Below are 12,434 nucleotides of genomic sequence, written 5' to 3'. Positions count from 1 at the left end.
GAGTATATTTGATAACCTCTCATTTTGGGAAGTCGTAGAGTGGGCTAAATCTAGCCAACAACCCCTTGCCATCCTCCTGCTGGACTTTGAAAAAGCATATGACAGTGTCTTGGAAGGCACGATGGTACATATGGGGTTTTCCTCAAGACTAGATCAGAGGGGTTTTATGCTTGTATATGGAGGCCCATAGCACAGTTTTGGGCTTTAGGGGACGTGGTGTGCACTTTCATACTTTACGCTCGGTGCAACAGGGATGTCCCCTATGTCCTTGACTATGCAAGTGTTGAAATATATCAAAAGTATTGTTGAGTATGGCATTACTTACAAATCGGGAAATTCCTTGATTGGATTTTGTGAATCAAATGGGGCAGGAGATTGTGATAGCAGGAAATCTATTACTGGTTTTGTTTTCTTATATTACATCCTAGATTAGCAAGAAGTAGCATCAGATGCAAATTTGTATATTTTCTCTTAGTAAGGTAGGTACATGACCAATGTTCTATATGTGCACAACCTCATTATGACGGGGAACCATGAAGAGAAGATCCGGCAAACACAGGAGATACTGAGTTCAGAGTTTGACATAACAGACCTTGGGTTTTTGTTTGAGGTCTGGCAAGAGTCAAATGTCTTCATTTCTCAGTAAAAGTATGTAGGAGAAATTCTAAAGGCATTTGGCATGGCTGAGTGCAAGTCTTTGTTTTTATCCATGGAGGTTGATAGGAAGCTGTCTGTGGAATCTATCGCTCCCGAGGAATGTATTATTCCAAGGTATTCCCACAATTGTTGTCAATACGGATCATGATCGAGATCTCACAAATATTCCACCAGCTTTTCCACTTATGGATATGGAGTACAGGAAGTTGGTGGGGAGTTTGATCTTTTTGTGCAATATACTTTTATATTTATCCTCCCCTAGGGATGATCATAGATTCTTGGAGTCTCTGGTTGTATGGCGGATGCCCTATTAGGTATTTGCATTGGGAAGGCAGTGAGTGGGTGTGGAGGAATTCTACGAACTGATGAAAAGCATGCCTTGCTTTAGGTATGTTGTGCGGAACACTAGGCATCTTGTCCTGGGACACATTCAGAGAGTTTGTACTCTTAGACCTCATTAGCTGGCTTATGGTATCACACTTGACATTCAGAGGACTCTTTGGAGGAGGTTGTGGCATTCTTACTAGAGGACATAGATACCTTCCTTTTTTTGGCTTTCTTTACTTGGGGCCTCACCACCAACTAGTAGAGATCGGTTAGCCCAACATGCTTGAAATTTGCAAGAGCTTTAGAGACAGTCTATTGTTGCTCATGGAAGCGCAAGGAATCACAAAGGATGTGGATTGTGACAACACATCTCCTTGGAAGGATGCTTACGTATCTTTTGGTGCTATCATTTGGTTCACATAGTCGGGTCCACAACTCATGTATGAAGGGAATGAAAGAGATCTGGTCATTATGATTAGTTAGGGAGTTGCTCGGCGGTGCGTCGTCAAGACATGCCGGAGTCTAGATGTTCCACTTGTAGAGAGGTTGGACAGTGCTTGGGAGATTATTGCTAGCATTGCAACCTGGCACATTTGGAAGGCTAGAGGTGCTAAGGCCATTGAGGGAACTTTTGGTTTATGAGTCACAATACATTTGCAGGATATTGTTGACAGCACAAGGCACCTGATTGGTTGAGATTTCTCCCTTGTTTGGTTTGAAATCTCCCATTTGTATATTTTTTCTTACTTAATAGGAGTCTCTTTTCCAAGAAAAAAAAAGTGGTTGTGTGTGCAAGATGGAGCTATGAGGCAGGGAGCTGGGGCCCTCTAGAACAGAGTGGGGCAGCGCTTAAGCCCCCTGGCACTTGGGCCTCCCTGTTTTTGAGAAGTTTGAGGAGCATTTCATGTTTATGTGGTCATGCTGTTATTGTCATGCTAAGTGGTTTTTCATGTGGTCATGGTGGATTTTTGATGGTAAGGTTTCATGATTATTTTGCCACGTGGGAATTTTAGTGAAAAACGTTTTCGATTGTCATGGCATGCTGTAATTTTACTGAAAAATGTTTGCAATTGCCATGCCTTGCTGGAATTCCGAAAGGTGTTCTTGCCATGCTGGTAAACAGGTATAAAGCTATGTCGCCAACATTCTGTCATGTTGGCAGTTTAATTAAAGAAATACTTTGAATCTATGCCATGCTGCAAATTTGACAGAGAAAAAGCAGGCCATTTTAATTGGAGAATGCTCACTAAAAAAATGCACTGTTGACTTAAGACTGATTTTGAACATCTTTCTTTGAAGACTTGCATCACTCTGGTAAGGAATGTAATTTTTTGTGTGTAATCCAATGTATTTTTATGTTACAGAGTGCATCGACTGCTATTGTGGAGGCTTACAACTTCATGCCAAACTTGGTTAGATCATCCTTATCCATTTGATTTGGTTTGTCAATGCAAAATGCTCATGGTTTGCTTTTCAAAACTAAAATATCGTGTGTCTGCATGACTTCAGTGGTTGTTGTTCTGAAAATGAGATAGGTGGAAAGACGAGCATGTTTTAACAAGATGGAAAAGTGATTAAAGAGGGGTTAACTAGGACTTAACCTTTTACACTCCCAAATTCATGATGAAAAGGGAGGATCCCCCTAGCAGTTTGTTTCGGTGTCAATGTCTGACCACTATAGACCAGTTTACTTGCTCATGCAGTGAGACCATCATTAGGTTAAAAGGGCATGGAACCCCTAATATGAGCTTGGTTCTAGATCACATTGGAGTAATACTGCTCCCTCCTTTCTATTTCCCCATAAAATGAATCGTCTATTAGTTGAAAAAGGGGGTTTGCTCAAAGTAGACTATTAGAAAAAGGAGAGAGAAAGAAAGAAAGAGATTTTATTAACGTCTTCTAAAGGCCAAAAAACGGCCTATGAGACAAAACCCATGTACATCATCATCATGTCTCAATGGACATCAAATGGATACAAAAGAAAAAAAAAAGGTACAAAGTACTCTATAATGTGGAGATAAGTCACATATAGGGCTCTAGTTAACTACTGTGGGGTGGGTGGGAGGGAGGGGGGGGGGGTAAAATACATCCAATAAAGCATCTAGCTCCAACCGGTGCCAATGAGAAAGAGAGAAAGTTATATTAATGTATACGGAAGACCCCAAGGGCCTATGAGACCAAAAGTAATACAATGGTACCATGAATATACTGAGCCATGGAAAACTGAAAGAAAAAGTAAAATGAAAACAACTGATAGTACATGTGATCAACAGATGATCCTGTGTAGAGTGAGATATGCTGTGATCAGCTAATGTCGATACCCGCCTCGGTCATAACCGATCTGATGGTGGAGTGAATGTCAGGCCTCTGTGATGCGAGCGTGACATGTTGGCGGAGAACCTCACGAATTTGTCTCTATGTGGTGGAGGGTCCTGATACTTTGGGTCGGGGACATCTGGCTCGCAGAATGGATCGAGCTCTCTTACTAAGAACTCCTCTGAGGCGTGGAGTTGGAACGTGGGTACGGGTGGTGGGCTCTGATGTCGTAGTAGAGGAACTATTGTGGGCAGTAGATTCCGATGTGGATGTATGTACCACAAAGAAATTTGTGATGGCTCTCTGTGAGGTGTCCTGTTGGAGCCGGGGCTGTCTCTCAGCATGCTGCCTCAACACTACATCCTTGTGTCGTTTGAGCTCCATCAAGTACATGCCCAAGCACATCTGATCCTCAACTGTATCACCCGTGTGAGTGGTCGGAATCCCTCTCGGAAGAGGCAATGGAATCTCCCCCGTATTCATAGTAAGCCGGGCAATTGAGCATATAATGGGCCTCATTCTCTACTGCTCCTGTGATGCATACTGTGCATGTCCTCTCCTCATGTGGGATATCCTCAACTCTGCCAGTCTCTACTTTGAGGCGGTGGGAGGATACCATGAGCTGGCCGATCGTGATATGCATGACATGTGACATGTGTATCTGTATGTATCCCGGGATCTCAAAGAATCCATCCTTGGAGAGTCTCAAGAAGTGATCTCTGTAGAATCACACTTCTTACCAATCTTTGACGGAGACACCCATGTCTGGTGTATGTGTAGCCTGAGTAGATCTAACCGGATGATCCGGTTGATCTCGTGACGTGAGAGATCAAGATATGGGGAATCGAGGCTATACTGAAACGGGGGGAGACGGTCCATCTGTACGCCATGTGCATGAAGCCACTCGACTACCTTAGAGTACCATGCATGTGTCGGTAATGGTGGTGGACGTGTCGCTGAGGAGGAGGGCACTCCAGCTCGTCTCAATCGCTCCCTCTCCCTCTTGTCGTATAATTGCATAGAGGACTCTAGTGCTAGTCATGGGAGGCAATCTCTGTCAAGCATGTATACATGCTGAATATAAGTGATAGTCTGAAAAAGGGCATCTGTAACTAGTGGGGCCACCCCAAACTCTGCATGTAGAATGTCATGTGGTACAAATGGCTTACTCTTGATCATGCGTGACAACATTATCACTTGTAGCCTCTCTATGCTCCTCCAGTGATCCTTCCCTAGACCTGTTCCCCAAAGGGCTGCACCATACATAGCCGCTGGTTGTACTAGAGTATCAAAGAGCCAACAATTAGTGAGGGGTTCTTGGAAATGTGCCTGGAAACATTGTCTCTCCATATGGGCTAGGGAGGCGTGGCCCCTCGCAAGTCGGTCAGTGGCAGTTGTGGTCATGCAAAATAAAGGGCCTGTAAAAGTGATTGCTAGATACACATACTTTTGCACAATCTCCACTGGGGCATCTCTGTATATGAAACAAAATTGTGAGGTGATCACGTAAGATGTGTTGAAGACCATAACCTTGGTTTTGCCCAAATTGACCGTAAGGTCTCTCCTTGCAAAATCTGTCCAATGCATTTAAGTGTTTTTGTAAACCCTCACCTGAATTTGAGATCAAGACAATGTCGTCAGGATATAACAATATGGGCACTTCTGTCTGAGCAAATGGTGTCCACAAATACTGCGATCTCATTTATGTATAGGACAAAGAGTGTAGGTGAGAGTGGGCAGCCCTGCCTAACCCCAATAGTGCTTCATATATCTCTCGAGGTCCCACTGGGTGCATGTACTCTGTCGAGTACTGCCTCATATAGTGCCATCACACCCCATATCATCTCATGTGAGAACTGGAGCTCCTGCAAGTGTCCTATCAGACGAGATCGAGGGACAGAGTCAAAGGCTTTGCGGAAATCCACAAAGCAGCACTACACATGTCTTTGAGGACCTCGCCGTCGTCGGCTTTTGCTGCGAAAGGGGGAATGATCTCTCACTGGCATGGGAATTACCCTTTGACTCCTGCTCGCCAGATGCAAGATCCCTCTTCATCTCGGATGGCAGCCGAAATGGGTGCAAAGATGTTGAATGCCGTTTATGCACTTATGGATAGACAATAGTTGGGTGGCAGTGTTTTGACAAAAGGGGGACTCCAAATGGACCCCTCAAAGCCTGACTTGCTTTCATGAAAATTGTACAGTGGAATGTGAAGGGAGTGTGCTCCCAACAAAAGCATTTCATGTTCTGGCACACTGTGTTTTCACAGAATTGGGATGTGCTTCATGCTGTGGAGCATAAACTGCATAGGTTGGCGGACCAATCTTATGTGTACAAAGATTTCATGTGTTTTGTAGTGGGCATGCAGTTACGCAATCAGGTGTGATGTTTGCAATTTGTTCCAAGTTTTAGCCATCTTTGGTGATGTAGGGTGTACATGGTCGCTTTGTAGTTGTGGAAATTGTCTTTGAAGATGAGGAGTTGTGGTTGGTGGGGATATATGCTCCCAATAATGTAAGGGCTCGTCGTGCCCTTTGGGAAGAGCTTACTCACTTGCGCATCTCGAGGCTGGGTTTTTTACTGGGGGGTTTCATTGTATGTGTTCATCCTTCTCATGCTCTTTCGCCACACTGGGTTATGGATGGTCCCAAGAGGCTGGTTGGGGATGAGAGAGACCTGATTCCTAACTTGCTGAAACAACAAGTCCCGGGCTGCCATAACCTTAGCCGAATCCACCTACGGGGGTCCCAAAAGGTCCCTGCAGTTGTCCATACAAATGTCGACCGGTCAGTAATAATAACCGCTTGCCGATCTTGTAAACGCACAATATTCTCCCTTGCATATTTCTACTGCAAGCGCGCATAAAACTTATGGTTTGGCAATTATCATCCAGCAAAGCATCAAGCCTTGCCAAGAGCTTGAATTTCACATACTGCCTGTCTTGAATAGCTTGCACCTCATGACCCAACCAAGAGATCGCACCATCAAGCTCGTCACTTCTCTGGCCAGACAGCCAATTATTGCAAGGCATTCAAGAGAGCATGCACCTCCTACAAATAAGCACGCTGCGCTGAAGCATTGGCAATTCCATATTGACGTGCAAGCTTTTGCACCTCCTACAAATAAGCACGCTGCGCTGAAGCATTGGCAATTCCATATTGACGTGCAAGCTTTTGCAAATTACCACAAAACACCTACCAAGCCCCCATTCCATCTTCCCTGACCCTGTCCACAAAGTGTTGCACCACCTGCAACATAAACCCATGAAAAACTTCATGATCCAAAAAGGATTGATTAAAACACAACGGTAGCTTTCCCAACATTCTCCTATAAGCATCCACATGATGGTGCAACAATTCCAAAACCAAAGGGAAGTGATCTGAGAGCACATGTTTTCTCTCCACGGTCATAGCGATGATTTCAGGCAAGAAAAGATCATGTTGTGACACATACATTCTATCCAGTCCGGCCCAAGAATGTGCTGTTGAGGATGCAACCATGACCACATGTCCTGTTTCAAAACTACCGTTTCGAATTTTGCTTTCCTTGCATAATGAATGCCTGTTTGAACATTAAGGATATTATGCAAGATATTGCGTCCCTTTATAAACCCATACTGAGCCGGGTGTATCAAGTCCGGTAGAAACTTGTGCAATCTGTTTGCCAAGACTTTGAGAAAACCTTATACATACAACCCATCAAAGAGATAGGCCTCCAATGTTTTAAAGAAAAGGGAGAAGGTACCTTTGGCAACAACCGAATCACCCCCACTTTCCAAGAATCAAGCATAGCTCCAGATTGCCAGATCTCTTGACAAATGGATGTCAATGGACTCTTCAAAACTGATCCGCATACTTGGAAAACAATTCATTAGTAATGCCATCCCAACCTGGGCTCTTGTCTTTGGACAAATGAGCAAGCACAAAGCCAACCTCCTGCGCTGTAATATCAGCATCTAAAATATTGGCCGAGTCCAAAGATACTTGATGCTGCACCAATGCTAGAATACTAGCGGGTACTTGATGAACGTCATTAGATAACACCTCAGGAGTGCCCAAAATCTCTTGGTAAAAGTGAACACACAATTCAATGATGCTATGAGGCTCTTAAATCATCTCTCCCAATGAATTTTCAAGCCTCACAATATTCTTTCTAGAATAAGAGGGATGCAATTGAGCATAAAATTTATGTGTCTGGCAATTATTATCCTTCAGGGCCTCCAACGGGGTAGATAACTTAGCCCTCATATAATTTGCCTCTTGACATTCAGCAACTCTACAAGAGAGCCAAGTAACAACAGTATCCACTGTATCATTCCCCGATGATATAGCCGCCTGAGATTGCAAGGCCCGATTAAAGATTGTAGCAGTGTCAGCTCTTGCCTCCTTTTCAAGGTCTGATGAATACCACACTGACGAGCAAGCCGTTGAACATTAGACAAAAAGCAATCCCAAGCTGACATTCCCTACTGTATAAAACATAGCTAAAAATTATCAATCAATTGCAGCATGTATCCATGAAAGACCTCATGATCAAGAAAGTTGTGATTGAAGCGCAAAGGCAACCTCCCAAGCAAAGTTTTATAAAAATCCATAGGCTGATGCATTATGTCCAAGACCATTGGGAAATGATCCGAAAGAACATGCTGCCTCTCTACAACCACTTTCAAGATCTCAAGCCAAAATAAATCATCGTGCATAACATACATTCTATCTAGCTTGTGCCAAGTACCAGGATACCACCTTCAAAATCCAGTAAGCGGACCATGAACAAGATCATTGAAGATTGAAGGAGATCAAAAGTTACGATTTTGAGCGAATGACCGTGTAAGCTCCCCGAACCCTTCCTGCGCCCTGTGCCTGTGTCGCCTCTGTGCCCCTTCCTTCCTCCGCCTCCCTCTATCCTTCTCTGCCTTTGTGCCTGCATTGCCCATTCCTTCCTCCGCCTCCCTTTTGTCCTTTTGCCCCTGCCTTTGCCCGCCATCATTCCTCCACCTCATCCCTCTGCGCAGTGAACATCTCCTCCGCCTCCCATCATTCCTCGTTAGCTGGTCGCCCGTGCCTCTTCCTCCCCTTCATTCTTGCGCCTCATCCCTCTGCGCAGCTCTTCCCTTCGCATGTGTGTCCAACTTCTCCTTTTTTTTTTCTTTTTTCTCTTCTCTCTTTTTTCTTTTTTCTTTTTTTCACTCCCTCCCTTCTTTTCTTTCGTCTCCTTGCCTGCCTCTTCCCCTTGGTTCGGGTTGCTGCTTATCCAGCCTTCTTTTTCGATTAGCATCATGGCTAATCATTCTCCCTCGGCCGGGCGAACCATTGTTTTTTCCGAAGACGAGCTTGCGTTCCTCTTCGCCGAAATCGAGAAAGACTCCAAAATGACCCTCATTGCCAGAATCTTTGGATCTCGCTTCCTGTCTCCAGGCTCGGGATTGGGTTCTAGTGGCTTTGCCTTCCGACCTCACTCCACACTTTCAAGATGTCAGGTTGTTTGGAAGAGGTTTCTTCCGGGTGGATTTTGATTCCAAGGATGCAGCCTCAGAGGTTTTGAAGGGCAGCCCTTTGCCATTGGGTTTGAGGAAGGTTTTTTTTCTTCCCTACTCCAGCTATTTTGACCCTGTTGAGGAAGACCGGGAACCGTTTCCCGATTACTCTCAGATCCCAGGTCTTCCTCGTGCATATTGGCCTATGCTAGAGGCCATCGGGTCCGCCTTTGGGCTGGTTCTGCAAGTGCCCCCCCTCCACACTTTGCCGACATCTTCTACCCAGGTGGTTACTACCTCCGCGGATGCTGTCCCCAGGGTCATGGTTCTTGCGCGTGACTGTGAGCTTTTTGAGGACTATGTTTTGCTTCCGAGCCCTAGTGGTCTTTTGAAGCAACGTATGGAGATTACAGGTAAACCCTATTAGTGCCGGGTTTGTCACCAACAGGGTCACTTTGCTCGAGATTGCCCTCGGGCCCGGGGTCGCAAGAGGCCTCACAAGCGTGCTTCTCAGGCGCCACCTCCCTTGGATGCTTCTCGTCCTACAGTCTGCCAGCAGGTGTGGCGAGCTGTCTCTCACGCCTGCCCCCCTCGTGCGATTGATGGGAAGACCTCGGATCTTGCACTTAGATAGATGATGTTTTTGGGCAGAGGTATGTATCAGCTCATGCTTCCTTGCAGGGAGATGATATATCACATCAGGATGATTTTGTTGAGTCCTCTCTACTTGGAGGGGCGATATGCAGGATGCTCAGCGCAGTGGGGATCATGTATTGTCGGATTTGAAGCATGATGCCATTGCCCTTGATGCTTCGCAGGGCGCATAGGTTTCTCGTACATATGCAGGTACTGTGCAAGGCCCCGGACAAGGGCATGTCAGTGGACTTTGCCCCGTGGATTATCCCGTCCTCTAGCATTATGAGAGGTGTCCTCAGGCTGACCGTCTTCTTCTTAGATCGAGGGTCAAACCCTCTTCCCTTCCAGGAGAATCGTCTCATGGAATGTTCAGGGCCTTGGAGGGCTTCTCACCCGTGGTGGTAGGAAGCGCCTTCTGAAGGACCAGCTTCACCCTGCTGTTATAGGAGGGTCTATGGATATACTTTTGTTGCAGGAACACAAATTGGATAGATCTCAGTGTGGCAAAACTGGTAAGATGCGTTTTGGCCACACCTTCTGGTCCTCGGCTGTTGGGACTAGAGGGGGTGTTTGCATTTCAGTGGGAGCATCTGTTATGCCTCATGTTATTGGGCACGGTGTTATCATCCCTGCTAGAGCGCAGTGGATCTTGATCATGCATGACGGTCAGAAATTGGGAATCTTCAATATTTATGCACCTAACGTGAGAGGTAAAAGGGTGGCCTTTTGGGACACCATTACAGATGGCATTCCCCGGGTTGATCATTGGATAGTGGGAGGAGACTTCAATATGGTTGAGCAACCTGCTGACAAGAAGGGTGGACGCAAAGGGGGTTTACACCCTTTGGAGCGAGCCTCATGGGAGAGGTTCACGCTTTCTTTCTTTGGCAGGGATTGCTGGACTGAGGATGACTTCCAGAGAAGGCCAAATTCCTTATCTTTCTCTTGGCATAACCGTAGGATCGGGGTAGAGTGTCTTTGCACGTCTGGACAGATTTTATGTGGATGATTGGTCCCTGGACAGAGGAGGCACCATTGCTATTATGCCTGGCACCACCAAATCCGATCATTGCCCCGTCGTTTTGTGTCTCAAGGAGCCTGGGGCTCGCTCGGCCTTTCCCCGTGTCCGTATCCCTGATCTCTTTATCTAGATGCTGACATCTTCCTTGAGATCAGAGAGATATGGAGATCTTGTGATGGTCATGATCCTCCTCATAATATTGCGCTGGCTCTTGAGAGGACCAGCCATCATTATCATAGCGCTGCCTTGTCCAAGAAGGAGGCTCTAGACAAGGAGAGAGCTATTAGGCGTAGGATTGCTGCTCTTCAGAGGGAACATGAAAAGCATCCACATGCGTCTTGGGTTACAGACCTCTTGATCACAGATAGAGCAAAGCTACAGTTGGCCATGGAGAGGAGGGCGGAGTTCGCGTTTCATGCGAATGAGGCTTTTTGGACTCATATGGGTGGCAGATGCAACAAAGTTTTTTTCAGCACACAGGCCTTCCCATAGCAGGGATTCTGTGAGGCTAGAAGCCATCTTTTGGGCCAAACTTTGCTAGTAAATTATCCAGCTTTCTTCTGTGGAAAATCCCCGTTCGCACCTTGGTTCCAGACAGTGTGTGAAACACTGTTCAAGACTGGTGAGAGAACCAAATTGGTGACAGAAAAACACTCATGCATAAATAAACTTGACAGGTATGGATCAATGTAAAGAACATCCATTCTATCATACAAATCATAAGTTGCTAGGTTTGACAACCCGCAGGGTGGGCAAGGGGAGGTAAAAAATGCCAGATATGCAACTTACATATATAAATAAACTTGACACCTATGGATCAATGTAAAAAACATACATTCTATCATGCAAATCATACATTGCCAAGTATCAAAAGGGGGGTAAGGACCCACGGGTGCAGGATTCACAAGGTGAGGTTTAGATTGAGCCTGACAAGGTAAGGGGTATTGCTTCAGATTTGTACGGTCTTTGTTGACTGCAGAGTTGCCCTCTCCTCCGAGAGATGTGGCACGACAGAAAGTCTGGGAATGCATGCCCAAGCTCATTACAGATGCTATGTGTTCTTCCTTGGATGCCCCTTTCTCTTCAGTGGAGGAAGCTAACCGGCAGCCCATTCTGTGGAATGTTTTGATCTTAGATGTGCATGGTAGGCCTCTTGGGGCAGCTATGCATATTCTCTGGGCTGGCTGGGAGACTCTATGCCCCACAGTGCTGGCTTGGAAGAGGTTTCAGAGCCTTACCGAGGTGCAGAGATTGGATATCACGCAGTATTTGAGAGGTTCTAGCCAGAGGATTGCACAGATTGATGCAGCCATTCCCAACCACTGCATTACTGGATCCTTTTTTGAAAATCGTCTTTATTCTTGGTTTGGGTTTTCTCTGGGACATGTGTTTCTCTTCAGGTTATGGGGATCTCCTTGTCTAGGGAGGATGATGTACCGATCTTTTTTTCTGTACAGGATGGATGGCAGCTAGATAGATGTGATGTGCAGGACCTTATTGAGGGCCCCTAGATTCGTCCAGTCAGAGTTGTTGGCAGGTTAGGGAAGCACGTCTTTGTTGACCCCCCCCCCTCCCCCCCCACACACCGGGATGATCACAGAGAGTGTGAGCCTTTGGTTGTATAGTGGCTGCCTTATCAGACATTTGCCTTGGGACCCCGGTGAGTGGGAGTGGAAGGATGCTTGTAATCCTTTGAAAAGCATGCCTTTTTTCAGTTATATGGTGCGGAGTGCGAGACATCTTATCTTGGGAGAGAGTGTCCCTACACTTAGACCCCATTGGGAGTCTTACGGCATTTCGATTGACATTCAAAGGACATTTTGGCAGAGATTGTGGCACTCTTATGGGAAGGCACAGATTTCCTCTTTTATCTGGGTTTCCCTTCATGGTGCCACCAGCTTCCTCTACACCACATGCTCCACAACAAGTTTGCCAATGGGATCCCAACCCTAGAATGGATGGTATGATGATGAAGAGTGCAAAACCATCAGGCTTCGCCTCTTA

At 45.9% G+C, this 12,434-nt stretch overlaps 1 protein-coding gene across 14 annotated transcripts in view; it reads left to right on the top strand.

The window, feature by feature from the left end:
• LIG6 (DNA LIGASE 6) overlaps positions 1-12,434 on the top strand; it is a 235,071-nt gene that overhangs the window by 141,764 nt on the left and 80,873 nt on the right. For all 14 annotated transcript variants that reach the window (XR_015264265.1, XR_015264262.1, XR_015264267.1 and 11 more), the window contains one exon: positions 2,349-2,396. Coding sequence is in view for 7 of the 14 variants with exons in the window: in XM_086787878.1 (XP_086644004.1) it covers positions 2,349-2,396 (48 nt within the window). In the remaining 7 variants the exon portion in view is untranslated. The remainder of the gene's footprint in view (positions 1-2,348; positions 2,397-12,434) is intronic.

Source organism: Cibotium barometz, chromosome 4 (assembly GCF_041138505.1).
Source record: "Cibotium barometz isolate CiBa-2024 chromosome 4, ASM4113850v1, whole genome shotgun sequence".
NCBI lineage: Eukaryota > Viridiplantae > Streptophyta > Polypodiopsida > Cyatheales > Cibotiaceae > Cibotium > Cibotium barometz.
This window is presented reverse-complemented; position numbering and strand designations above follow the sequence as displayed.